General features: G+C 39.3%; 1 protein-coding gene across 2 annotated transcripts; it reads left to right on the top strand.

Moving 5' to 3' along the window:
• Window positions 1–539: 539 nt before the first annotated feature.
• On the top strand, window positions 540–27,005 carry LOC139942050 (ribosomal oxygenase 1-like). Of its 2 annotated transcripts, XM_071938744.1 has the most exons (15): window positions 540–614; window positions 12,637–12,844; window positions 13,997–14,178; window positions 15,087–15,232; window positions 15,980–16,079; window positions 16,439–16,552; window positions 17,294–17,400; window positions 18,004–18,146; window positions 18,961–19,055; window positions 20,815–21,003; window positions 21,914–22,055; window positions 22,789–22,906; window positions 23,606–23,705; window positions 24,343–24,432; window positions 25,436–27,005. In XM_071938744.1, the coding sequence occupies exons 1-15, from the start codon at window positions 549–551 to the stop codon at window positions 25,505–25,507; spliced, it is 1,872 nt and encodes a 623-aa protein (XP_071794845.1). In that variant the 5' UTR covers window positions 540–548; the 3' UTR covers window positions 25,508–27,005. The 2 variants fall into 2 exon arrangements, with proteins under 2 accessions (XP_071794845.1, XP_071794837.1); XM_071938736.1 differs by lacking the exons at window positions 12,637–12,844; window positions 13,997–14,178; window positions 15,087–15,232; ... (9 more) ...; window positions 24,343–24,432; window positions 25,436–27,005 and adding an exon at window positions 6,303–9,716 and having other exon boundaries at window positions 547–614.
• The last annotated feature ends 141 nt before the right edge of the window (window positions 27,006–27,146 follow it).

Raw genomic sequence — 27,146 nt, 5'->3', positions numbered from 1 at the left:
TGGCAGTCTGAGACCAAGGGTTTGGGGTGCTCAAAATAATGTTTGGCGCCACCAGTCTTATCAAAGACTGCTTGGGTAGGGTATACAATATGAGCTTTTACGGGAATGATTATACCGCAGTCGGCGCAGTGCCTGCAAACATTAAACTAATGATAAAGCAATGAGGCTGTCCTTACTCTGTGAATTTTGTTTACGAACTGTTAAAACAATTACAATTATGTATTTGAGCCATGAATCTTTTCTAAAACAGGAAGAGGTATCGATAGTAGGTCAGGGGATGGGTCTATTATTTCTACCTCCATGGTCCATCCAAGCCCCCCCCCCCCCCCCCCCCCCCATCCAAGCCCCCCCCCGGGGGGGCGGGGCTTGGATCGAGAGAAGTAAAAACCAACGTTTACCGAGCGAGAGAGGGCGTTTGTCAAAAAAATACTTGGCGCATGCTCTTGCTTGGCACCCAGACTCCCGTTAATGTATGGGGCCCCTACCTCCATGCGTAAAGAGTAGGGGGTCAGTCTGAACTCAATCACACGGCATGTGCAACAACCAAAATGTCGACGACTAATAAAAGTGCCAAGAAAGTTTCAGCATTTGCTGCATTTAGCTCCAAAATAAAGGTTTGTTTTTTTTGTTAGCATTGTAGCCAATTGTGTCGGTTTAATTGTACGGAGAAGACATTTCACAATGTGCGCTCTTTCCGTAAATAATGAAAAATAGGTAGTCCGTCAGGCAGCCAGTAGTGGATTTGTTTTGCGCAAACTTCGAAAATTTACTTTTTTGTAGTTCGCACGGTGTGCTACTTTGTTCGATCCCTTGCATGAGTTTTGAATTTGCGAAGAATATCTCGGGCGCAAGCATTGAGCACCGCGCAATCTTTGTAGTTCGACCATCTCCCCAGTTTTATTTACTTTTTAAAAGTTTTCTTTTAATCATTTTCATATCATCATGAAAATTACAGATTTAATTCTTAAAGTTTAAAAGAGATAAAGAACTGAGCCTGTGTAAAGCATAACTATAAGTGTAAGTCAAGTTCAGAATATTTCATCAGTAACTTTAACTGTGCTGATTGCTGGACATGCTGGAATCACAACTCTTTCCTTGCATTTATAAAAATTATGCCAGTTTTGATTTCCGGTCCTACTAAAAGCCGACAACGCCGACAACAAGCCGAGAGCACCGCCAACACGCCCCCAACAAGTTTTAAATACCTCAAAGAGGGCCAATAAACCATAAATATATTAGAACTAAATGTGTTCTGTTATAGAAACATAAAGGTAATGTAAAAATTTCACGTAAAGTGTGTATTTTTTAACCAGAAAAAAAACTTCTAGTGTGCACAGTGGATGACGCCCGCCCTCTATTGCTAAGTCTGACTCACCCGCATCATAATGGACTGTTCTAAACAAGTTTATCAGCCAAGATGGCGTCCGACCGTTTTCCGTGAAAGTTAAGGTTTTGTTTCTGGTTAAAAATTCCCACTTTTCGTGAAGTTTTTCCATTAAATTTATGTTTATATTACAAAACACACACAGTTCTAAAATATGTATGGTTTATTTGCCATTTTTTAGGTATTTAAAACTTGTTGGCGGCGTGTTGGCGGCGCTCTGGACTTGTTGTCGGCGTTGGCGGCTTGTTGTCAGCTTTTAGTAGGACCCTTGATTTCTCCATATTTTATTCTATGACTACGTGTCTGCACCATTAATATCTTGATAGTGGAGTTTGTGTGCAGTGCCGAACAGATTCAGACTATGAGACTATGCTACACGGAACACCTATAACTATATGGGCAATTCCACGGTTAGTTTCGTTACACTTTTAGCTGCTTAGCACAGCTCTGTGATCTCCAATATTAACATGAAAGCCTATCAAGTCTCCATTTTTGTACCATGGCTACATCTTGGTTAGACCTAATATACAACAAAATTACAAACTTCTAGACACATTTATTCCGTTGTTATGATCAGTTTAATTTTGGTTAGTTACGTTACAAAAAAGGGACATGGAAAAAAAATGCATGTCTTTGAACAAAAAGTTTCCTCAAACAGGGTACAGCTGAAACAAACTTTACTATTTCTATAACTACAAGGGTACTAGCAAGTGTTTTGGTAGGGGAAAAAATAAAATAACTCTTATCAGTTCCAGGCATTGCCCCAAAATCATGGTTAGTTACGTTACAGTTAGTTACGTTACACTTTGTCCGTGACTAATATTATTTGTGATACACCCTTTGTACTTCACTCACAGCTCTAATCTGGTCTATATTAGTAACTAGTATGCAATACTACACTATATACAAATCAATTAAGCAAAAAACAATGGAATAAAGTAATATTTGGTAACAAAATTGCAAAAAAGGTATAAAAAGCCATTACCTCGCCATATCATTAACCCAGGTCACATATATTACAAAATGTTTATATTTGTAACATATAAACTTGTTCCTTTACATTCATAAGCCATGCAGTATTTTAAAGTCACAATAAACCAAGTGAATTTCTCTCTTACATAGATACCAAAGAAAACAAAACAATAGAAAGGATGTTAAATGAGTCGCTTGTCTTGACTCTTGGTCATGGACACTAATCTTACAGTTAAACAGAAATTTTGAAATGCTCGCGATTGTTGACATTTTCTGGCACATCTAGCTTGAAAATCATTTTGTCCCTCGTATAGAAGATACAAACATTTTGAGTGGGCCATTTTACAGAAGATGCTTCACTGCCCCTCCCATGCCATCCACATGACCTTTGCCATGGGAGGTGCAGAAGAAAGTCCAGCGAATTTCAATCTTGTGCTGCTCTTGAAGTACAGCTGTCACGCTCCACAATGCTTTTCAGCTTAATGCTTAAATGGGCAGTCTCTCTCTCTTCATCACACCCTCCCTCCTTTCCTAACCCCACCCCGGCCTACCAACACCAGTTCCTCTTTGCCCTTCTACTACATACATGTACCCCTCCCTAATTAATAACCAAAGCCTTTGATTATCCATGTACAAAGGAAGACTTATTATAATATTAAACCTTTTGAACACGTTCCGGTCCTACTGTTTTTTGTGCTTTGTCCTAAAAAAAATCTCTACGAGATGCACATCAAAATGTTTTTGTTTTTTTCACACTAATCGCATCCCATGGTCTGTTTGCACAGGGCAACAAGCTTATAATGAGTTTGCTTCCCCCGTACATACAAGCTGATATTGTTGACGATTAGACAGCAAAATCTCTCGCTGTTTCTTATGTCACAAAATGTCTGGACGGCCACTGCCTTTTTCTCCTAGTTGTATTTTTTTGTAGTGACTAGCTGCCTTTATGTTTTCTTAGTGTTGCTAATTGCTTTTCCTTGTTTGAAAATGGCCAGTTTGATCTATGGACATAAAAATAAGGAACAAAGTCAATCAACTTTTTTGAAAATTGCAATTTTTATAACTACACATATGTATGTACCTGATGAACAATGTTAGAATTATACACATGCAGCACTTGTACACAAACTCTCATTAATTTAGTATATAGAAGAGAAATACAACTTTAAGATAACCCTTTAAAATAAAATTCATGTGGATTACACCATGTAACTTTATTGTCATCAAACTTACCCCAAAAAGTTCACCACAAAAGTTGAAGAAGATGAACTTGTAGGACAGGGGTGTTGCGCATGGATCTTGCATACATAATATGCATACAGACAAAATGAGGCACATGGCAAACAAAACATTGCTAGAAGTTGAATTGTGGGTCAAAGAACAGTATCACACTTCCCTAACTTGTTTAAACTCTACAACATGGCTGAAAACTTATGCTTGTGTCAACTTAGCAGCATCTTAATAGTCTTTATGTCGGTTAGTTACGTTACGGTCCGGTTAGTTACGTTACATAGTTAGTTACGTTACAGTTTTTGACTGCTTCTATTTTCCACATGGTACAATTTTTATAATTTTTCCTTCCTTATTTTAATTTAGGATTGCACCAAGTAGGAAAATTCAAGATATAAACATTTTAATTGATTGCCTTCTCTACAGGCAGAAACAATTGGAAGTTTTGGTTAGTTACGTTACATAAGGTTTAATGGGGGTACAAGCTTCACAGATTGATGGTCTGAATCTATCACAAACACAAATTTTGACGATTGCAGCCAATGTGTAGGTCCAATCAATGAATAAATATGACTAGATTGATTTGATACCTTGTTATCTTCCCCCTTCAGTAGTAAATTGAAGTTGCACAACTTTTTTACACATAATTTCATGATAAAACATTGTTGGCACAAAAATTATTTTTTTGTAACTTTCTTGCAAAGACATGACATTGAAACCATTTTTTCCTGAATATTTGATGTATATGCTACAATATAAGCCTAATTTTTACTTAAAAAACACAATTCTAAATTTTGAGGTCATGTCCACTTCTTCATGGAATTGCCCATATGCAACATTTGATACAGATGACTCGAAAGCTACAGATAATTGATGAATATTGTTGATAAATGTATTGCGTTGATTCGCATTAAAATCATAAATTTTTTGAAAACTTTTTGTTAAAAAAATGACAAATATTACAATTCAATTGAACGAAATAACAAAAAGTCATAAATGCAAGTTTGTAATGTAATATTTGTTTTCATATTAAAAGATTTTTGCTCAAACAATGTTTGTACTTTGGAAAAGTTTCTTTGTTGTGGTATTGTTGGGCCAATCGACCGATCACGCTGCGCTATTGAAATATCTATTGGTTGCTCAACAATCGGTCGATCACGCAACCATCGGTCGATCGCGCAACATTCGGAAACAAACATGTGCATCGCAATCAGCCGATTGTTGAGGAATGGTTTTGGTGCGCGATCGGCCAATTGTGCAGGAATAATTTTGTGCGATTGGCCGATGTACAGGGGCCGACTTTACAAAGATTGATCGAAACTGTAAATCAGTCGTAGTTGCTAACTAAAGTGTGAGTCACAATAAATCACTACGGTAATTCTGAAAACTTGTTTTGCAATGAGTTTTATTGCTTTGACAAATCGCCCCCAGGAATGGTTTACCTGCACGATCGATCCAACGCACAAAATCATTCCTGCACGATCGGTCGATAGTGCAAACTCATTCCTCAAAATTTTTCCTTCACGGTCTGTCGATCGCGCAACCCATTCCTGCACGATCGGCTGATCAAAAAAAAAATACTCGTAGCGCGACCGGTCAATCGCGCAAAGATGTTCATTGTGCGATCGACAGCTTGCTGCGCGACCAATTGGATCTTTTGCATCGCAAAGTGATCTCTAATATAAATCGGGCGAGCACCAGACTAATAGCTGGTTACAAGTTTACATCGGAGGAGTGCCTGCAGGACAATGGCGAATAAACAGCCAAGAAGTTGACCCATTTCTGTCGCCCAGCCTTCGCTCCAACTGTGACTTAGGTATAATAAAGTACTGCAGGCTTAACTTTTTGTTTTAATTCTGGATGAAATGGCAAAAGATTGTTATTTACAATTATATAAGTGTTTGGTTAAAAACGGTGTATGTTTGTTGGCACTTGAAACGTTTTTGCGACTGATTGCATTATTCAATTACATGTATGTCAACCGGGATGGATTACACATTGGAACACATTGCCTTGGATCGGTCCAGTTGGTCTTTGAAAAGCGTTTGTAACCGTTTGTTATAAAATGCATATGGTTAGAAAGATTTTAAAAATAGAATACAATGATCTACACAAATATGCCTCGAAGTTGTGTGGTTTTCCTTTGACTTCCCAAACTAACACGGTCGCCCATTTATGGGAGTCAAAAATTTGACTCCCATAAATGGCCAACAGTGTTAGTCAATGAGGTACAAAGACAACATGCAATTTCGAGTGATACTTGTGTGGATCATTACATTCTACTTTTAAAATATCTTTCTAATCATATGCATTTTATAACAAACAGTTACAAACGCTTTTCAAAGACCAACTCGACCGATCGGAGGCAACATGTTCCTTTAACTAACGGTGGAATTGGGTTTGGCATTTGATACTTAGATGTACAGAATAAGCTTTGAGTATTATTTCTTTGGACAGTCTTGTTTAGGCTTACAGTTTGTAATTACATATACTTGAAAATACATTTTAAAGCATTAACCCCCTCCAAATAAAAATTTGAAAATAGATTTATAACAACAATAGTAATTCATAATACATAAGTTTGTATATAGATAATTAAATAAATACATTGCTAGAAACTTGAAAAAGAGTTGTGTCATCATTTGGTTGTGTTGTCAATCTTTCCTTTGCCTTACCTTGGCTATAGCTAAATTGTGATTGTTTTTATCTTTTGTAGAACGGCAAATCAGCAACCTCTTCTAAGCCCACTGCCTCCCCTGATGAAGAACTTCAAAGTGCTGCAATCAATTTGTTGAATGCCATGCAAGAGATGACAGAAGGCGAGGCACCAAGGCAGGATGATGCCCCGGAATCCACACTCCAAGAGAGGCCCAAGAGAAAGCTTACTAATTGTAGACTTAGTCAACACTCCAAGCGCATCGCATCACCGAAGGAAAAAAGTGAGCATGATGCAGTCCAGACTACACCGAACAGCAAGACTGGTACCAAAGCTCAGAAGCAGAAAGGTGACCCAGAATTGACTATAACCGAAAAGGCAAGTGGAAGCCTCAAGAGTGGAAACCGTCAACCAGCTGATCAGCCCACCACGTCATCGAAGCCAAAACTTAAGCGATTCATTCTTTGCGCACCTACCATACAGAAAAAGAAACATCAGTATGATCCAATGAACATGGTGAAGGCTGTTGAAGCGGTACGAGAAGGGTTATCACCATACCATGCAGCTTCCAAGTTTGGTGTCCCAGAATCAACAGTTCGCCTCAAGACGAAAGGTATCGTTAAGACTGACCAATCGTCAGAACCTGCAAAGCGTTGGTCATATAGTAAGGAAACTATGTATAAGGCATTCCTTGCTGCAAAAAAAGGCATGTCAGTTTGCTCCGCAGCCAGGCAGTTTGGTGTCCCAGAATGGTCCCTTAGCAGTAGGCTTAAAAGACCTCATCCGCTTGAGGGCACTCGGAGCAGTCCGCTCAAAGTATTTACACCTGATCAAGAACAGACGCTGATTGACCACATCAAGCACATGGCGCGTATTGGATATCGGTTTGCAAGATGTAACATCAGACTTCTCGCTGGAGACTATGCAAATGCCTGCGGGAAAAAATTGAAAGGGCAAAAACCACTCAGCAGCAATTGGTATGATCTTGGTTTTATAAAGCGTTGGCCAGACTTACAGTTGATCTTAAAGCCCAGCAAAGCGTCCGAAGCCAGACGTGCTGCCCAAGACGCTTCTGACAACTACTTCAAGGAGTTGGCTGATATCCTCACCCTGAACGATTTGCTTGAATCTCCCGGCTGTATCTATATCATTGATGATTTTAGCACTAAACCAGAAGCAGATGAAGCTCAGGCGATATCAATCATTGCTGGAGGCAATGCCACCGGTTATTACATCCCACCTTACTTTGTGTTTCCGGGCAAGAAATGGAATCCTATGCTCATCGAGGGCTCTCCCCCCGAATCGGCGGGCGTGATGTCCGACAACAGCTGGTTGAACTCCGCTATCCTCAAGAACTATCTTCAGAAGCATTTCGCCAAGTATGCTCACCTAGCAGACTCAAAACGCAAGGGTCTTAAGACATTGGTCCTGTATGATGGCAACAAGTACCACCTCTCTCTGTTTATGGCAGACTGGGCCAAGAAGAATCAGGTGATTCTCTTTCCGTTACCACCTAAGGGAAGTCATGCGTCTTGGCCACAGGATGCTGGGTTGTTGGGTTCGTTCAGGTCCATGTATTCCGATGAACGCCAACTCCTCTACCCAGGCATCCAGATTACAAAGTTTGAAGTTGGCAAACTGTCGGCCAAACCCTACCTGAAGTCAATGTCGCCATCAAACCTCAAAGATGTATTCCGTAATGCTGGTATCACCACCACACCATCCCCAGCCGGTACGAGAAGTTCAAAGAGGGTTATGAATAAGCCAACAAAGAAAAAAAGATCAACAACTTCGTCAGATGCAGGTCCAACCCGTAAAAAATCCTGCAAAGGTCTCTCTGATGACTGTGGTGGCGCAGAAGCCCCATTCCTGAAGTCTGCTACCATCTCATCATCTCCTCGGTCTGACTCTTCAGATGATAATTCTTCAGATGATGATTCAGTCAGTGACACAAGCAGCAGCTCATCAGATGCAGGTCCAACCACCAGTAAAAAATCCTGCAAAGGTTTCCCTGATGACTCTGGTAGTGCAGAAGCCCCATTCCTGAAGTCTGCTACCATCTCACCATCTCCTGACTCTTCAGATGATGATTCAGTTAGCGACACAAGCAGCAGCTCATCGGAGGAGGAGGATGAAGCCAACTGCTGTGTTTGCGACAGATTCTCTCCACCAGCCATGAAGAACTCCAGAAGCCTCGCCGTGGTCAATTGGGCCCAATGTGATAAGTGTGAACACTGGACGCATCTGTCCTTTTGTACAAACACATCAGTTGTGCGGCGGGACAGTGTGTTTCTCTGCCCTCATTGCAAGTAGTTAGATTTCTGTCAGTTTATCACGAGTGCAACTAGGTTTGTTGCATCATCAAAGAATGTTGGCCATTTATTATAATGTTCATGAGCAGGATTTGAAACTTAAAGGCCTTCAGGCAAAAATGAAATCACAAATCACTAATTTCACAAAAAAAAATTCAAGACAAAACCATTTTTAATAGTTGAGAATGCAAATTACGGTATTTAAAACCAAGATAAATATCAAGTAGAAGACATTATGAAGACCTTGTTTCAATTCTGCGTCCTTTGGCCAAGCTTCCCAAATTTGGGTCCAGAATACCCCACAGTTTTGAAAAATCCTGGAGAGAAAAACCCTGAATCCGGAAGACAATCAGACCATACTGATTGAAGTGTTGAGTTATTAGATAAAGCATTTCTTTTTAGAAGCAGCTCAAGTCATAAAGTAAAATTTTTCACTTTAAGCCATTGGACCCTTTCGGTAAACAGTATTGTCCAAGGCCCACACTTCGTGTATCAAAACTTCTATATCAATTAACAAACCTGTGAAAATTTGGGCTTAATCGGTCATCGGAGTCGGGAGAAAATACATTGTAACGGGAAAACCCACCCTTGTATCCGTGCGTTTCGCCGTGTCATGACCTGTGTTTAAAATAAATCTGTAATTCTCGTTAACGAGAATTTATATTGTTTTACTGTTTTCTCAAAAAGTAAAGCATTTCATGGAATAATATTTCAAGAGAAGTATTTCACCACTACCTTCTGTAAACCCTGTAAGTTATTTGTAAATCTGTGAACTTTTTTCTTTTTTTCTGTACCGAAAGGGTCCAATGGCTTTAAATTGTTCACTTTACACATCGTTTTAACGCAAAACTTCAAAAAGATATTTCCAGTTTCTCATTGTTCAGCTATTTTATTTGTTTTCAATACAGTGACTGTTAATAGTAAAATTCACAGCTTACAATCCCACAGGACTTGTCACAAGATAAAGTTAGAGAAAGCTTGTAAATACATCCCACTTTATTAAAATTTTAAATAAACAGTTGGTTTGTTAAATAAGTTAAGGGCATGTTTATGAGATTGTAGCTAAATTCATTTTAATCGTAATTTGGGATAATAGTGACGGATCTCTATCTATTTCACTTTGTTTGAATTTCAGCAATTTTGTTTCCTTTACTAAATTACAGCACAGTGGGTTTTTTGAGGGTTTTTTTTATATTAAAGGCAGTGGACACTATTGGTAATTGTCAAAGACTAGCCTTCACAGTTGGTGTATCTCAACATATGCATAAAATAACAAACCTGTGCAAATTTGAGTTCAATCGGTCATCGAACTTGCGAGATAATAATGAAAGAAAAAACACCCTTGTCACACAAAGTTCTGGCGTTAAGATGGTTGATTTTGAGACCTCAAGTTCTAAATCTGAGGTCTCGAAATCAAATTCGTGGAAAATTACTTTCTCGAAAACTATGGCACTTTAGAGGGTGCTGTTTCTCACAATGTTTTATACCATCAACCTCTCCCCATTACTCGTCACCAAGTAAGGTTTTATGCTAATAATTATTTTGAGTAATTACCAGTAATGTCCACTGCCTTTAAGTGGATAGTTAAACAAATAAACTTGGATGAGATCCATGGCCACTAGGCCACACTGCATGCAGCTAACGGTTTTATGACTTCTGACTGGCACCCTGAAAACAAATGATGACTAATTTGTTACAGAGGGCTGGATAGCTCAGTTGGTAGAGTACTGATCAACGGTTCAAGTCCTGCCCCAGTCAATTGTTCTTTGTTCAAACACTTACTATTTCAAACTTAGCAGATCAGTTTCCCTTTGGTTTAAATTACTTGGAAAAAAAATTGTAACGAAGTTTGCAAGAATACTGAAGAATACTGAAGACGAGCAACTATAAATATAAATATTAATAGTAAACTTGCAGGTACAACCACTCCTTCAAAAGAGCCACCACTCCTTCAAAAGAGTTTTTACCCATGGTTGTACCCGCAAGTTTACTATTAATATTTATAGTTGCTCTTATTCTCCACACCATGCAAAGCTTCAAACACCATTTAATATTGAAGACCCTATGCATGCATTTCTTACAGAAGTTCAGTAATTTTTGTTTGTTGTCAAATTAAATCAAAGCTAGATTACTAAATTAATGTTTGGTTTGATAAATAAACATGTACATGTATGTTTGGCTTAGAGGCACTGGAAACCCTTAGTAAATGTCAAATACCAGTGTTGTCACTTGGTGTATCCCAACATGTATGCATACAAGAGCAAATCTGTGGAATTTTTACTAAATTGGTCAAGGATGTTGCACGAAAATAAGGAAAGAAGAAACACCCATTTGCACAAATTTGTGTGCCTTCAGATGCCTTAAAAAGGCTTCAGGTCTGAAGTTTTTTAGATGAGAACTTACCTCTTTCTCAAAATCTATGTTACTGCAGAGGGGAGCCGCTTCTCACAATATTCTATAGGCCTACTATCAACAGCTCGTTACCGAGTAAGTTTTTATGCAAAAATGATTTTGAGTAATTACCCATAGTGTCCAGTGCCTTAAACAATTTTTATGTAAATTAGTTTCACTTGTAAAATAGAAAGTTCAACAGCATTGTCATTTGTTTTGCCCTTTGCAGCTTGTAAATACATGATAGGTTTTTTGAAGTGAAATAAACTGGTTTCAACCCATTTACATCTATATTACTTTTCAGATTGTTAATTTAAATTTTGAGTTCAAATTAAATTTTAAAACTAGCGATGGATTTGTAGTTTATTTTGACATTATTATTTTAAATATCTGTGCGTACCCAGTACCCACATTATTATTTTGGGGAAATTTTTAAAGCTTCTTGGGTTTTTTTTTCTTTGAATATATCGTTGCAACAACAAAACCCAGACTTGATAAAGGAAAGAACATAGAATTAGCTGATTGCAAACAACTTACCAACCAAATGGAGCGATGGTATAAATGCAAAAAATAGTTAATGGCCTGATGTTTCGACCCTAGCAGAGTCTTTCTCGAAGGCTAAATGAACAAGGAAAGACAACAAGCAAAAATCTCATAATTAGCACTGGTATTTGAAGTTATCTGGGCCCAATTTCATGGCTCTGCTTACCGCTGTTTTCTTGCACTTACGATCACGATTCCCCACTTTAGGTGCAAGTGCCGAATCTGCGCTAGCCTCGTAAGCGTAGAATGCTTAGTAACGTGAAGTACGCACGCGCAGAAGCCAAAATTCCTTGCTTCGGTAAGCGTCGATTCTGTGCTTACGGTAAGCAGAGCCATGATATTGGGCCCTGGTTGTCGAGTGAGAAAATTGAGCAGAGAAAATTTATTTGCAGAGCCTTGATCATGAGTCAAAGCCGAAATGTGCCACTGTATGCTGGCATCTTGGAATGTTCTGACTTAAGCCCGGTTCATACTTCATGCGAATGCAAATGCGATACAAATTTTGACGTCACAAATTGGCAACGAATAGTTTGTAATAAGTGAACTGAAAACTGCCATGTGCCGTCAAAATTTGATTCGCATTTGCAGAATGACATGTATGAACAGCTGGTTTAATTCACAACAGTTGAACTATGGTCAACTCCTGAGAAATGTTCACTGCAAAGTAGCCATGTGCCGTCAATATTTGATTCGCATTCGCAGAAAGTCTGTGTTCAGGGAAACATTCGCTGCAAAAACAACCATGTGACGGCAAAATTTGTATCGCCTGAAGTATGAGTGGGGCTTAATTTGTAACAGTTGAGCTATATTCAACTTCTGCACAACGTTCCCTCCATAAACAGCCATGTGACGTCTAAATTCACTTTGAATTCCCAGGAAGTATGAACCGGGCTTTACCCACCATCAATGTAACAAGAATGTTAACAACAATGGTGGCAGCCTGTCCATTTTGTTTGTGCTTAGGGGAAGGAAGGATGGCGCTACACTGCTGCGGAAATACCCCACATTAGCGTGGTGTTCAGGAGGCACCATTGACTGCAGGAAAGGTCCATTCCTGGGAGCTGGATGAATGAATCTAAATTTATATAATCTTTTTATGATATTGTGCAGCTGATATTTTATTATTATTTTTTATGGTTTTATTTTAGACGGCAGGAGGGGAGACTCGTAGAGGACCCAAGAAACATTCGGGAACAGAAAAACATAAGAAGATTGGCAAAAAGTTTCGGCAATCATTGAGATCTAAAAGAAGTCGCTCTTCTGCCGATCCGGTCAGGCAACCAGATGCTGAGGTTGTAGAGCCACCCTCGTCAGGAAATACCAATGGACATCATTCTTTACCAGTTGCATCCAATGGTAAATATAAATATTTTGTTGTGGCTGAGAGGTCTTGTTCCCCAGCCGTTGATTTCACAAAACTCTTCCTAACTTAAGACTAATCTTAAGACTTAGGATGAGTCCCAACCCTGCACTGTAGCATGCAGACCTTAAGATTAATCCTAAGTTAGGAAGAGTTACTCGTCCTAACTCGAGATAAGACAAGTCCTTACTCTTTGTGAAATCGAAGGCAGACCCAAGCTCTAGTTTAGTTAGCAGCAGAGCAAGGCACTTAACCATAATGGGAGACTTTGTAACGCTAGGTGGCAGCAGACTTACCAGGTAAATTTCCATTGTTTATGCAGTTCTGAGCATGCGCACATTACCGGGAACAATGGAACTTACCTGGTAAGTCTGCTATCACCAAACGTCCTAAAGTCCCCCATTGCTTTGTAAAGTGTTGGGAAGGTAGTGCATTCTGCTCTACCACTACTCGGGCTCCTTGGTTCGATAAAGCAAGTTTAGCCTTCGCCTTGAAGTTGCCATCCAGCCTTGTGATGTTAGATGATCTTTCATTAAAAAAGATTCAACAAAATTTTAACTAGGCATTTATTCAGACCTCTAACAAGGAATTTAGTTTTTGTATCTTTTATCAAGGTTTATTGAGTTTTAAATTTGGATGAATCTTTTTCAAAACCACAAATTGGGCTCCTCCTTCAAATATTTTTAAAATGTTTCTTTTGATAAGGAGCTTCAAAAGGGTGGCAAAGCTAAGCCGGAGCCCAGACCTAATCCTTGGTCTCAAAAACGGCCAGTGTCATTATTTCACTTCTCTGTTTCTTCTGCTTTATCATGTCCTGCCCATTCCCATTTGAAATTTCTCAAACTTTATGTTTCCATAATTTTGTTCATACATGACTTGTATCCCATTATAGTTTGTTTTTACCCGTACACTGATGTGTATTAAAAAGCACTCTAAGGTCTGTACATTTCAGAGTCCTATGAAAAATTCCACAGGCATACTACTCGGGTGAGATTCAAACCCTTGACCTTTGCATTGCTAGAGCAGATGTCTTACCACTAGAACACTGAGCTAGCAAAAGAATATATTTTTTGTTATTTTCACAGTTCTTCACATTTTCTTGTAATACTACCTGAAGTTTTGTGCCATTTTGTTTTTGTTTTTTGAAGGTACTAAAAAGAGGAAGATTGGAAATGGCGTTGAATCACAACCCAAGCCAACCGTTGAATCATCGCCAGCACCAACAAAGATGACAAAGAAGAAAAAAGTTATCCAGCAACAAATGGTTGAATCGCCGCCATCACCAACGAAGAAGAAACAAGTTATCCAGCAACAACCTGTTAATATTAAGGTAAGTTGCGAGACATTGCCATACATTTATAAACCAGTTTGATAGATCAGATTAGGTTAAACGGTTTGATAGATCAGTTTAGGTTAACCGGTTTGATAGATCAGACTAGGTTAACTGGTTTGATAGATCAGATTAGGTTAACCGGTTTGATAGATCAGACTAGGTTAACTGGTTTGATAGATCAGATTAGGTTAACCGGTTTGATAGATCAGACTAAGCTTACCGGTTTGATAAATCAGATTAGGTTAACTGGTTTTCGCCGGAAAATGTGTGTACAGGTTTTACTGGCACATAAACAGAAAACAAACAAAATGGTCCAGGGATGCCTTCGGCAGATGTGTAAATGTGTTCTGGTTTATGAGAATTGTTAATTGTTTTCATTTGGTTAAAACCCTTAATCTCCTATTGACCCCTTGCATGTACGTCACACACGGCGACTGTGCCACGCTCACCATTTTGTTTGACAAATAGGTTAACATGTATCACCCTGTTGCCTTAAATGTGCACTTACCTGAAGAACGTACAGTGACATTTGTCACCAATATGGTGCAGCCAAGATTATTCGATGATGTCGTCGGGTGAATTGGGTCAACATCTTTGTCAAAATGAATGATTCAGAAATGCTTATCACTGGGTCAGGCGTTCTAGTTTTATCAAAGTGCAGACTCATTGGTGTGAAGTGAGAGGAGGATTGAGGTCACAATGTAGCCTGCTTCATACTTCACAAGAAAGTAAATGCAAAGTGGAGTGACGCAGTCATTACCTGCTGTTTGTCAAATATGACCCACAAAAATTCATTTTGCTCAAGCAATTTGCGTGAAGTATGAACCAGGCTTGTGAAGCTCTGAAATTTGTGCTTTATAAACCCATGAAAATGGTCTCTTTTCTTATCCTTCCAATTCAAACAGACTGACATCAGGTATCAGGAAGAACCAGGGACTTCGCTAACGATGCTTCTACAAGAAACACCAGCACCAGACACAGACAGTACCTTAGAAGCAGAGAAGTTATTCCTCTGGCTCATCAGTCCGGTCACAGCGTCGGATTTCTTCAGGTGAGTGGTGTATTGAGATCTGCTGCCCAGGGTCCTTTGTGTTGTGTTATGCATGTATAAGAACCCAGTGCACTTGTCCTAAACAGACGAGGTTTGCCAGGTGTTCCTGGTTTGACTGGCAGCTTATTGCGCCACAGCACCTTGTAAACCATGGTGCTATGTAAAGGCATAGGTCTAATACTTCAAAACATAGCTCCTCATACGCGTGGTATGTCATAACCTAGCGGTTAAGATCATCAAACTCTACCTGTGGTGTTTCTGATCAGAAGAGTGTGGGTTCGAGTCCCAGCCCTGACACCTGCTGTTGATTTCACCAAACTCTTCCTAACTTAGGATTAAGGACAAGTTAAGTTCTGTAACCATAGATGTTAGGAGGCTTTGAACCCATCCTAAGTTAGGACTAGTAACTCATCCCAACTCGTGATAGGATTAATCCTAGCATTTTGTGAAATCGGCTGCTGTGTCCTTAAGCAATACACCCGACCATGATGCTTCGCCCTTTCGATGGGAGGTAAAGCCTAAAGTTGTGTAGTGGATGTAAAAGAACCCAGTGCGTTTTCCGATTGTGCATATTGCACCACAGCACCTTGTAAACCATTACATGGCGCTATGTAATGGAATAGGTATCATACTTCAAAACATAGCTCCGCATACCTTGCTTACAAAATTACTGAGCGCTTTGAGCATTCACCTAGTTTGATGAACTCAGTATTATTAATATTGTTATTATTTTTATTTTTTACTCAGTGGTCTATGGGAGAAGAAGCCGCTACTACTCAAGAGACACATGCCTGACTACAACACTGGACTCTTCAGCTCCAAGGAACTTCATCAAATTCTTAAAGAGGTTTGTTAACTTGATAGTAGTCATACTAATTTGGTTTTACCCATAAACATCGATGTGTGTTAGCACTGTATACTCTGTAGATGTACTTCCCTGAGCTCTGTGAAAAACACAGGCATATTACTCGGGTGGGATTGGAACCCAACCCTTGCAATTCTAGAGCAGTGTCTTACCAACTAGATCACCGAGATTGCCCGGTAGCTAGAGGCAGTTCAAATCCTATGTTTTGATAGTAGTCTTTGACAGATCTTTGTCATTTGATTGGTGGAACACGCATCACATGATTGGCGGTTACAGTTTGAATGAGTCCTGCTTTAGTTTTTGTTCAACCTCCAAATCTTTTTATTTTTTCTCTATAACAGAATGATATCCAATTTACCACCCATCTTGATGTGACATCGTACACTGATGGAGTTAGAGAAACACATAATCCTGTTGGTAGAGCTCATGCACCTGTCGTTTGGGACTTTTATAAGGTAAGAAAATACTAACAGCTCTGTCAAAGGGTGCATCTACACAGTAGTCAACCCTCCTACTGTCTGACCAATCAATATCATGGCTCAGTGGTTTTTCTTCATGCCTTTCACCTCTGTGGACCCCGGTTCGAGCCCTGGCTGGAGCCATGATTGTAGATTAGTTTTTTCAGTCCCCATCTGGCTGCATGGGTTTTCCTCCTACGTCTAAAATTCCTTATTGTCTTCCTTACAAAAAATTGGTGTGATGTTTCCATTAGGACGCTTTGCCGACTGAAAAACTCAGGATAAAGAGATTTTATTAAAGACACTGGACACTATTGGTAATTGTCAAAGACCAGTCTTCTCACTTGGTGTATCTCAACATAAGCATAAGATAACAACCCTGTGAAAGTTTAAGCTCAATTGGTCTTCGAAGTTGCGAGACGATAATTAAAGAAAAAACACCCTTGTCACACCAAGTTGTGTGCATTTAGAATTCTAAATCTGAGGTCTCGAAATCAAATTCGTGGAAAATTGCTTCTTTCTCAAAAACTATGTCACTTCAGAGGGAGCCGTTTCTCACAATGTTTTATACCATCAACCTCTCCCCATTACTCGTTACCAAGATAGGTTTTATGCTAATAATTATTTTGAGTAGTTACCAATAGTGTCCACTGCCTTTAAAATGGTTAAGTAAACTTTTATGCCTTTTCTGTCCAAGAGCTACTCTTGTTACTTTTTTATATATTTTTTATTGTTTAGAATGGCTGTTCAGTTCGACTGCTCAATCCACAGTCCTACTCCGACGCCGTGTGGAAGTTCAACTCGATGCTGCAGGAGTACTTCGGAAGTTTTGTTGGAGCAAACATGTAAGCTAATTTTGAATTTAAAAAATAAGTAATAATTTGTGATGCTAATCACCTTTACTAATACTCACAGCTGCGAAGCTGAATTGCCAAGATCGTGGCTTCATCGTGTTTGAGCTGGAGGCATGCAAGGGCGCTCTTTGGCAGCCAGCCACATCGACCCATATACAATCAGAGAGCACACAGTCAGATATGAAAAGTGTTTGACTTTTTTCAGAGGGATAAAAACTGGAAGTCCCATATAAACACCCTTGTGGAATAGGAGAGAACCAGTGCACAACTGTGCTAAAATGTGGCCTCAGCCAAACTCAATTCATGGTGAAGAGAAACAATTAGTGTCTTGCTCGAAGACACAAGTGTTATGACCAGGATTCGAACCCCCAGCCTGATGACTCGGTCCGTCGTGCTGTTCTCCTATGGTTAGTAGCTAGGTTCCAGAGTCTGTCAGCCTGGCTTGGTGGACACAGTTGCACAATCCAAGATGTCCTGGCCCGGCCTCTAGATATTGACCAAACAGGTGCAGTTGGGATTCTGGAAAATGTACTGACTGTTAACTTTTGTATTTGATTTTTGACTAATTTATTTTGATTTGTTTGTTTGATTTAGTTATTTGACTCCAGCCGGGTCGCAGGGTTTTGCTCCACATTATGACGACATTGAAGCCTTCGTCATACAGCTTGAAGGGAAGAAACATTGGAGATTGTACAGCCCTAGGAACAAAGAAGAAGTCTTGCCTCGATTCTCAAGTCGTAAGAACATTCATGAAACACTTGTCTAGTTTTCATATGCCGCAACATTACTTTGGAATAGAAATTATGTGCATATTCGCCAAATTTGAACACAATTGGTCGTCTTTACAATGTTTTAAGTTTCTGTTAAAGACACTGGACACCTTTGGTAATTGTACAGAAGACCAGTCTTCTCACTTGGTGTATCTCAACATATGCACAAAATAACAAACCTTTGAAAATTGGAACACAATTGGTCGTCGAAGTTGCGAAAGAATAATGGAAAAAAAAACATCGATATCAAATTACTTCTTTCTCGAAAACTATGTCACTTCAGAGGGAGCCATTTCTCACAATATGTTTTATACTATCAACAGCTCCCCACTGCTTGTTACCAAGTAAGTTTTTATGCTAACAATTATTTTGAGTAATTACCAATAGTGTCGACTGCCTTTTACAATTCATTTGTTTGAAGCTGCCTTTTGGACTGAGGACCACACTAGAAAACTGATCTTGCTTTACATGAGATTAGGCATACCCCTATAGTCAGAATCCAATAAATCATGCTGGATACAAGTTTGTCATTCTTGGGAGTTTGGGGTATAAGTTTTTTGGAAACCACTCTAAAGCCCGGTTCATACTTAATGCGAATGCGAAGGGAATGTTGACGTCACAAATTCACAACGAATAATTCGCAGCAGTTCAACTCTGCTCAACTCACTTGCGAATATCGCTGCGAAAAGAGGTTTGTGACGTCAAATTCGCTTCGCATTCGCATTTGCAGGAAGTATGAACCGGGCTTTATACGTGTTTATCTCTAAATTGTTTCTTGCAGCCAACTTTTCCCAAGATGAGATTGGTGAGCCAATATTTGACACTGTCCTTGAGCCTGGAGATCTCTTATACTTCCCAAGGGGGATCATTCATCAGGTGAGATCAGTCAACCTACGGACAAACCTTGGTCATTCTGTAAAAGAACAGGGTTGTAAATATAGGATTTGAGGCATTGCATGGTGAGGTATCAATGTATATTTGGTTTGCGGTAACACCATGTGTGTATCTACTTGCCAGGTAGAGCTTGTTCTTAGAGAACTGTCTTGCTTCTTCAGAAATGTCAACTTGTTGATAAGTTTACAACGTCTGGTAGAAGATCGTTGATATAACGATTGGGAGTGCACCAATGGACTTGTGAAGTTATATCAGCGATCTCTACCAGGCGTAGTTAACATGTCTAACATCATGTCTATCAACAAGTTAACATGTCTAAAGAAGCAAGACAGTTCTCTAAGAACTAACTCTACCTGGCAAGTAGTTCTCACATGGTGTTACCGCAAACCAAATATAAGGGATTGTAAATGTTTATCTTTTTGTTTTAAACTCTCAAATAGTTAGTGACAAGGTGGAAACGTTGTGCCGGCCATTAATTGCATAGAGACCACTGAGGCCATGGCACCCATTGCCCTGGTCTTGGCCTTGGTGCCCCTCCAAAATTTTCCCATAGACTTTAAGATTTTCCAATGGAAGTGCCCTTTGCAAAATGAAGGTAGCCTTGCCCTCTCTGATTTTCCATTATGTTCTAACTATAGAGTTATATATAAGAACTAGAGGGCGCACTGGTGATGCTTCTTGCACAAACGCAACGGACCGCAAGGAGACAGGCGTGCGCAATTCTGTACGCGCAAAAATGAAAGTAGCCTTGCCCTCTCTGATTTTCCATTATGTTCTAACTATAGAGTTATATATAAGAACTAGAGGACGCACTGGTGATGCTTCTTGCACAAACGCGACGGGACCGCAAGGAGACAGAAGCGCGCAATTCTGTACGCGCAAAAATGAAAGTAGCCTTGCCCTCTCTGATTTTCCATTATGTTCTAACTATAGAGTTATATATAAGAACTAGAGGGCGCACTGGTGATGCTTCTTGCACAAACGCAACGGGACCGCAAGGAGACAGGCGCGCGCAATTCTGTACGCGCAAAAATGAAAGTAGCCTTGCCCTCTCTGATTTTCCATTATGTTCTAACTATAGAGTTATATATAAGAACTAGAGGGCGCACTGGTGATGCTTCTTGCACAAACGCAACGGACCGCAAGGAGACAGGCGTGCGCAATTCTGTCTGTGCGTTGAATATGAAGTACACGTTGGAGTTTGTGTTTATTGAACACTACGCGATGCTGTTTTGTCAACTTAGAAAAACGCAGCCTGCGCGCATGTCGGGTCGCGTATATAGGCCATTGCGCCCTCTAGTTCTTATATATAACTCTATGGTTCTAACCAACCAATTTGGAAAGTAACCTTTTGACCAACCATTTCTTGTGTGAAATATACAAACCCATTTGTTGTCACCATCCTATGATACAGTAATTCAAAGTTAGCTTTGAAAGAGTATAACATTTAATGACATTTTGCACAATTTTAACGTGAGGTTACAGTTTTTTTCTGTAACATTTTCATAAGGACTCTATCTATTGTTTTATAGGAAACAACACCAGAAGACAGTCATTTGCTACTCATAACTTTGTCAATGTGTGTTGAATATACAGACCAATTTATCGTTTGTATTCAATGACACAATTTTTCAAAGTTTACGCATAAAGAGTATAAATGACATAGCATCATTTTACATAAGGTTACAGACTTGTTTTTTTTATCGCATTTTCATAAGGACCCTATCTATTGTTTTTACAGGCAACAACACCAGACGACAGTCACTCGTTACACATAACTCTGTCGACATGTCAGAGGAATACGTGGGGAGATCTGCTGGAGAAGATTATACCCCAGACTCTAAAGAATGCTCTGAACACCGATCCCGAACTACGCAAAGCACTCCCAAGAGATTATATGCAGTATACAGGCATTGCCAACTCGGACTCTGTAAGTATCATCAAATATCAGGGCCCATTTTCATAGAGCTGCTTAAGCAGAAAGTATTGCTTAAAAATGTTCTGCTGAGGGATATGAGCAGGATACCAGTCACAAATTGTACTTGTGGCATGGTAGTTGAGTTGGTTAACTTATTCTGGTAAGCATAATTTTGTTGTGCTTGGGCTCTGAAATTGGGCCCTGGTCTGGAAATTCTGTAGACCCCCTTGCGTGAGGCAAAACGCTACCGTGACGCAAAGAGCAGCTATCATCCAATAATTTGCTTCCTTTAGCCTCAAGTGAAGGCGCTTTTGGACAATGTGACGTCATAATGCAAGGGGTCTACTCTATTCAGAACCTTAGGATTAGTGCCCAATTTCTTAGACCTGCTTCAGCACAAAAAGAAGCTGAACACAAAACACACATATGGAAAGCTTACATGAAAGCGCACTTGTCTAATGAAACACCTGTAAATAATAATAAAACATGTTTTTATATAGCGCTTTTCACACCTGGAGGGCGTCCCAAAGCGCTTCACATTATTACCCTGGTCACTGGGCCTTAATTCACTCCTTAAACCATCTCAGCTCCCTGGTGGGGAGTATGCAGCCTGTGCAACATTAATATGCGCTACTCGGCTAAATCAATCACAAGAACCATCTCTGCCCTCACAGGTACCCATTTACCCCTGGGTGGAGAGAAGCAATTATAGTTAAGTGTCTTGCTCAGGGACACAAGTGTCACGACCGGGATTTGAACCCACACTCTGCTGAACAGAAGCACCAGAGCTTGAGTTCGGTGCTCTTATCTGCTCGGCCACGACACGCCATTGTAACCAATGAAATCATTAGGCCTGTAAGACCAGCTTGGGGATACAGACAGGGAACCAATTTTAATGTTAATTTGTTGTTTTCTAATGCAGTCCGATGCAAGGAGGGGGTCTTTTCTACAGAAGGTCGGTGAGTTAATCTGCAAACTAGCAACCTACGCACCAGTGGATGATGGGACTGACCAGATGGCAAAGGGGTACATCCATGACAGCCTTCCACCTAAACTTACTCCAGGTATTGTCAAGTTAATAATAGTAATAATAATTTGTGAGGGTAATCATCCCTACTCGTAGCTGAATTGCGAAGGACGCGTCTATAAAGCTCTGGTGTTTCTGATCAGTAGAGTGTGGCTCCGAGTCCATGTTGTGACGCTTGTGTCATTAAGCAAGACACTGGCCAGGGCCCAATTTCATGGCTCTGTTTACCGCCGAATTCTGGGCTTACGATCGTGATTCCCTGCTTACGTGCAAGCGCCAAATTTCTGCGCTAGCCTTGTAAGCGTAGAATGCCTAGTTACGTGGAGTACGCACGCGCAGAAGCCCAAATTCGCCGCTAACCCGTGAAATACGCTTGCTGTAAGCACAGAATTCCCTGCTTCCGTAAGCGCCAATTATGTGTTTAGGGTAAGCAGAGCCATGAAATTGGGCCCTGCTCTTGTCATTGTCAGGAGACTGAAGTGTGTGAGAAATGTTGGTTTGGTTATAAGGATTCAGAGATTTCATTGTAGAGTCAGTCACTGCTCTAATATTGACTCCTGATCTTGCAAATGGCAACCCCCAAAAACAGGTCACAATAGCACCCTCAAGAGTCCGCTCTCCCAGTATGAAAACTGTGTGGCCATGCAATATTTGTTTTTCGTTTTACAATTATTTTAAACAGGTTACAGGCCACCGGTCTGTGCGTAAAAGAGTTAAGATAATCTCCAAGTCATTTTGTAATATAAACACTTTTTCTTTGTATGAAACAGGGGAGAAGTCTTGCAGTATATTTGGAAATGGCTCTGTGTGTAACTATGGAAGCCTTTCTAATGAAGTAGAGATTTCTGAGACCACTCTGATCAGGCTTATCAGACGAGGCGTTGCAAGGTAAAAAGTTTGTTGAGCATTTTTACAACCTTTTTGGACTAAATTTCTTCCATGAATTCCATAAACTCGCCCCAGTTTGTTCGTAAAGCCAAAGTATACCTTTGGTTTTGGGGCTCGTCCAACTGTTGTAATCCTTTATAAATGTAGATGTGTACATCAAAACTAACATGTGAAAATTTCATACCGAAAGGTAATCGTGTTTTTTAGATATCGCCGACAATCCGGAGCAGTTATGTCCACCCAGGAAGAATAATTCGTAGTAAGAACACACAATGTGAGAAGCGTTACTGACAGAAACGCTTCTCAAATTCAAATTCATTCCTTTTTTTTGCTCTTCTAGTTGCCCTCCTGTCATGTTCTGTTCTGGGGGTTTTTCTAATATTTATTGAGGCTTTTTGCTTGAATAATGATTGTATTCGTTATTATTTTGATTGGTTCGTTGTGTTATCGTTTAACTTTTGCTGTGCTTTTTGATGTACTTGTATTTGTTGAGGTCAAATAAATAATAATAACAATAATAATAATAATAATAATAATATATCTTCGTACATAATCACATTACTTTGAAGTGAAATGCTTTATACTATTGACAGCTGCTTTAGGTTTCTAACCAAAAGTTGTTATTGCCATTAATCTAAATAGTGATTACCAAACCTATGACTTTAAAACTTCAAATGAAATTTTGTTCTCCCAATACAGAGTTGTCTCAGAGGATGAGCAGGTTCGAATCTATCACACCTTGGAAAACTCAAGGGTTTATCATCAGAAAGAAGCTCAATACTTTGAGATACCCGCAGAGGTGAGTCAGAGATTTCTAGCGCATCTCATCAAATCCTTTAAATGAGGATCTGATGTGTCAGGCACATTCTAGGTGTGAAGGATGTTCCTGCTGAACTACAGGAGCACTTCCACATATTATCATTTGAAATGCTCTGGCGGTCCAACGGACCAGTCCATATTGTTTGGTTTTATACTTACACCAATGTGTGTCGAGCAACTCTTCTATATTGTTAATTTGATTCTCAGAATGATTATTGGGTTCATAGAATGTTTTTCAGTTTACAGAATGATTATTGTGTTCACAGAATGAGGATTGAGTTCATAGAATAAGTATTGAGCTCACAGAATAATTATTGAGTTCACAGAATGAGTTTTGGGTTCCCAGAATGAGTATTGAGTTCTCAAAATTAGTATCGTGTTCACAGAGTGATTATTGTGTTCACATTATGATTATTGATTTCACAGAAAGATTGTTGAGTTCATAGAATGATTGAGTTCACAGAATAAATTTGTTTGAGTTCACAGAATGAGTTTTGAGTTCACAGAATGACTATTGACTTCACAGAATTTCTGATGAGTTCACAAAATAATTACCGAGTTCATAGAATGATTGAATTCACAGAATGATAGTTTCATGATTTGTTTGGTTCTTGCAGACTGCTCCAGCTGTTGAATACCTTCTCCATAGATACCCCAAGTTTACATCGGTTGGTAGTCTACCATTGGAGGACGACTGGGAAGATAAGGTAAGTCTAGTTCCTGTAAGCAATATGGATGATCACAAGGTGGCTTGCTGCATCATTGGCACCAGCCTGCTGTTGCAGCAAGCTGCGTTTGGATTCTTAAGAACTTGTGTTACGTTTCAATTCAATTCAAAATTGGTTTATGATTGGCCAATTCAAAATTGGTTACAGAAATGATTATAAGGTAGCAAACCAGAAGAGAAGCTTACGTGCACAAAGAAAAATTGACGAACACAGACCAACTTGGGAAGAGACTATACATAAGTAGTCAACTTACTGGTACAACCATGTGTAAATCTCTTTTGTGTGAGTATTGGCTCTGAGAAGAGCCGGTTTAGTCTCTACGTTTCTGGTCTGAAGACGAGCAGAGTATACTGTTTGAAACGTCGAGACCAAACAGGCTTTTCTCAGAGCCAACACTCACCCTAAGAGATTTACACATGGTTGTACCCACAAGTTTACTATTAATTTGTAGTTTCTTCCTATTTCTCTACACCATACAAAGCTTCAAACGATACTTACATATCAACTTGAGCAGAGGATTTCCTTTAGTATAAAAAGCTGTGAGACTTCTACGAACTTTTGTTTGTACTTTTGAATATTGAGCATTTTGCACTGTATGCTATTAGAATTTATTTAGTGGTATGCACCCTTTGTGTACTTTTAACTCTGTACTTTTTACAAAATTGTGGTCGGGATAAGCATGTGAAAATGCACTGCGAGTTGTGCAAGTGCTCATTATTACATTAAAAACTCTTGCTGTTAATTCAAAAACTAAAATTTTCTTCTTTGACCATTTTTTTTTAGACATTAGCTTTTTTGCTAATGTACAATTCAGACATCAGTGACACATGTAAATCACGCTATCACTAAATAACATATACTGATTTATTTTAGCACCAAACATCATTTCACAAAATACACACTTAAAGGTTAAAACATAAATCTAAATAATTCTATTTCTTATATATTTATTTGTGTATTTATTTAATTGTTTTGTTTTCAGCAAGTTGAATTGGCACAAGTTCTATATGAGAAAGGTATCCTAGTCACAGATGAGCCTCTGAAACCGTTATGAAGTTAAATTCATAATTATATTAATTATAATATTAATAGAGTGGAAGGGAAGACATGAGTTGCTCTTTTTATTTCCTTTTTCTTTTTACGCCATTTAAACAATTACAGGCCTGGAATTACACGAAGGTCATGGGCCTGGTTGCTCTGGTCTTGGCCTTGGTGCCCCTTCAAAAGTTACCCACTGACTTTAAGATTTTCCTATGGAAGTACCCTTTTCAAAGTGAAAATGGCCTTGCCCTTTGAAACATGTTAAAAAACGAAATTCCTGGCCTGCAATTTAATTGTAGGTAAGGTTTGCAGAAGCACCCTGTGCCAATCTCCTGAAGACAATCAGAGCATACTGATCGAAATGTTGAGTTTTCAACCACAGGTTTTTTTTTAGAGCCAATACTACTCAAAAGAGATTTACACATTGTGCCGCTGCAAACTTCACCTAATTGACATCCAATCCTACCCATTAAGCCATTTGCACGTTAGATTTGAATATTGTCTGGTACAATGACGTGTATAATCACAAGTTACCACTTAAATTTGAATTCCTCAGAATATCAAGACAGTTGCTATGTCGCATGATAAGGTGCAGACTTTGCATAGTTCTGTAAGAGACGGTGAACACCCATCCACAATTTTGAATGAATGTGTATGGCACAATAGTACCAGGGTTTGCTCATCTGGAGGTTGCTATGCTAAGGCTTGCCACGAAGCAATTGACATAGTAACTATCTCTATAGTCTGAGGAATTCAAATGTAAGCGGTAACTTGTGACCAAGCAAGTCATTGTACCAGACATTATTTAAATCTAACTTGCAAATGTCTTATTATCCTACCCAATAAATGATTATACTTTGATACTTACCAATGTACATCCTTTACGTAGCAGGCTAGTAGAAGCAAATTTCTATTTATAGTGTCTAACTTGAACTATTCTTGGACATTTACAATCTATTTTTAGCTACACATCAAGCAAACATAAAACAGTCAAACTTGTACTTTTTGTTCTTGCAAAACAAAGCAAAAAGTGCTGTTTACTTGTCATAAGTATTTACAGAAATGATTATTTAAGTATCATAATTAATAATTGAGTACTTTAATTTTGGGTTGAACAAAGAACAACTGACAAGAGTGGGATTTAAAACTAGGTCAACATGCCGGCACTCTACCGACTTAGCAATCTAGCCCTATGTTGGCAGTCTCCCTACTCTGTCAATATCTTTGCTCGGTGTTGCCAGTCAGAAGCCATTCCACCTGTAATTGTCGTCAAAGAAGTTAAGGAGAAAGGCTGGGACCTTTTACAGGTGCGTAAATAACAGTGGGACCCTGAAGAGCTCTGGCCGGGTTTTTAACAACTAAGCACAGGTTTTTTTATGATGTTCCTTTGACATTTAAACACAGCGTGGACATGAGCTGAGTAAGGTTTTTACTTCTCTAATCATTTTCAACTTTCTCATTCTTTATAAAACAGACACAACAACAAACAAACAAACAAACAAACAAACAAAAAGAGGAATTAAGAACATTTCAATGGGGTTCCATCAGACCAGAGTTTTGTTGTTGCTATATTAAAAGTGTCATTGTGTCATTTCTTCACAGTCAATGCATAATATGTACAGTGCTCAACGTTAAGTACCAATCAAGGTATT

This window comes from Asterias amurensis, chromosome 1, assembly GCF_032118995.1.
Source record: "Asterias amurensis chromosome 1, ASM3211899v1".
In the NCBI taxonomy this organism is placed as follows: domain Eukaryota; kingdom Metazoa; phylum Echinodermata; class Asteroidea; order Forcipulatida; family Asteriidae; genus Asterias; species Asterias amurensis.
The sequence above is the reverse complement of the archived record's forward strand: the minus strand, read 5'-3'. Positions and strand labels throughout refer to the sequence as shown.

Excerpts from the sequence above, each read along its gene's own strand:
- LOC139942050 (XM_071938736.1), top strand. The coding sequence starts at position 549 with ATGTCGACGACTAATAAAAGTGCCAAGAAAGTTTCAGCATTTGCTGCA. Across the intron at positions 615-6,302 it reads CATTTAGCTCCAAAATAAAG|AACGGCAAATCAGCAACCTC; the intron begins GTTTGTTTTTTT and ends TATCTTTTGTAG.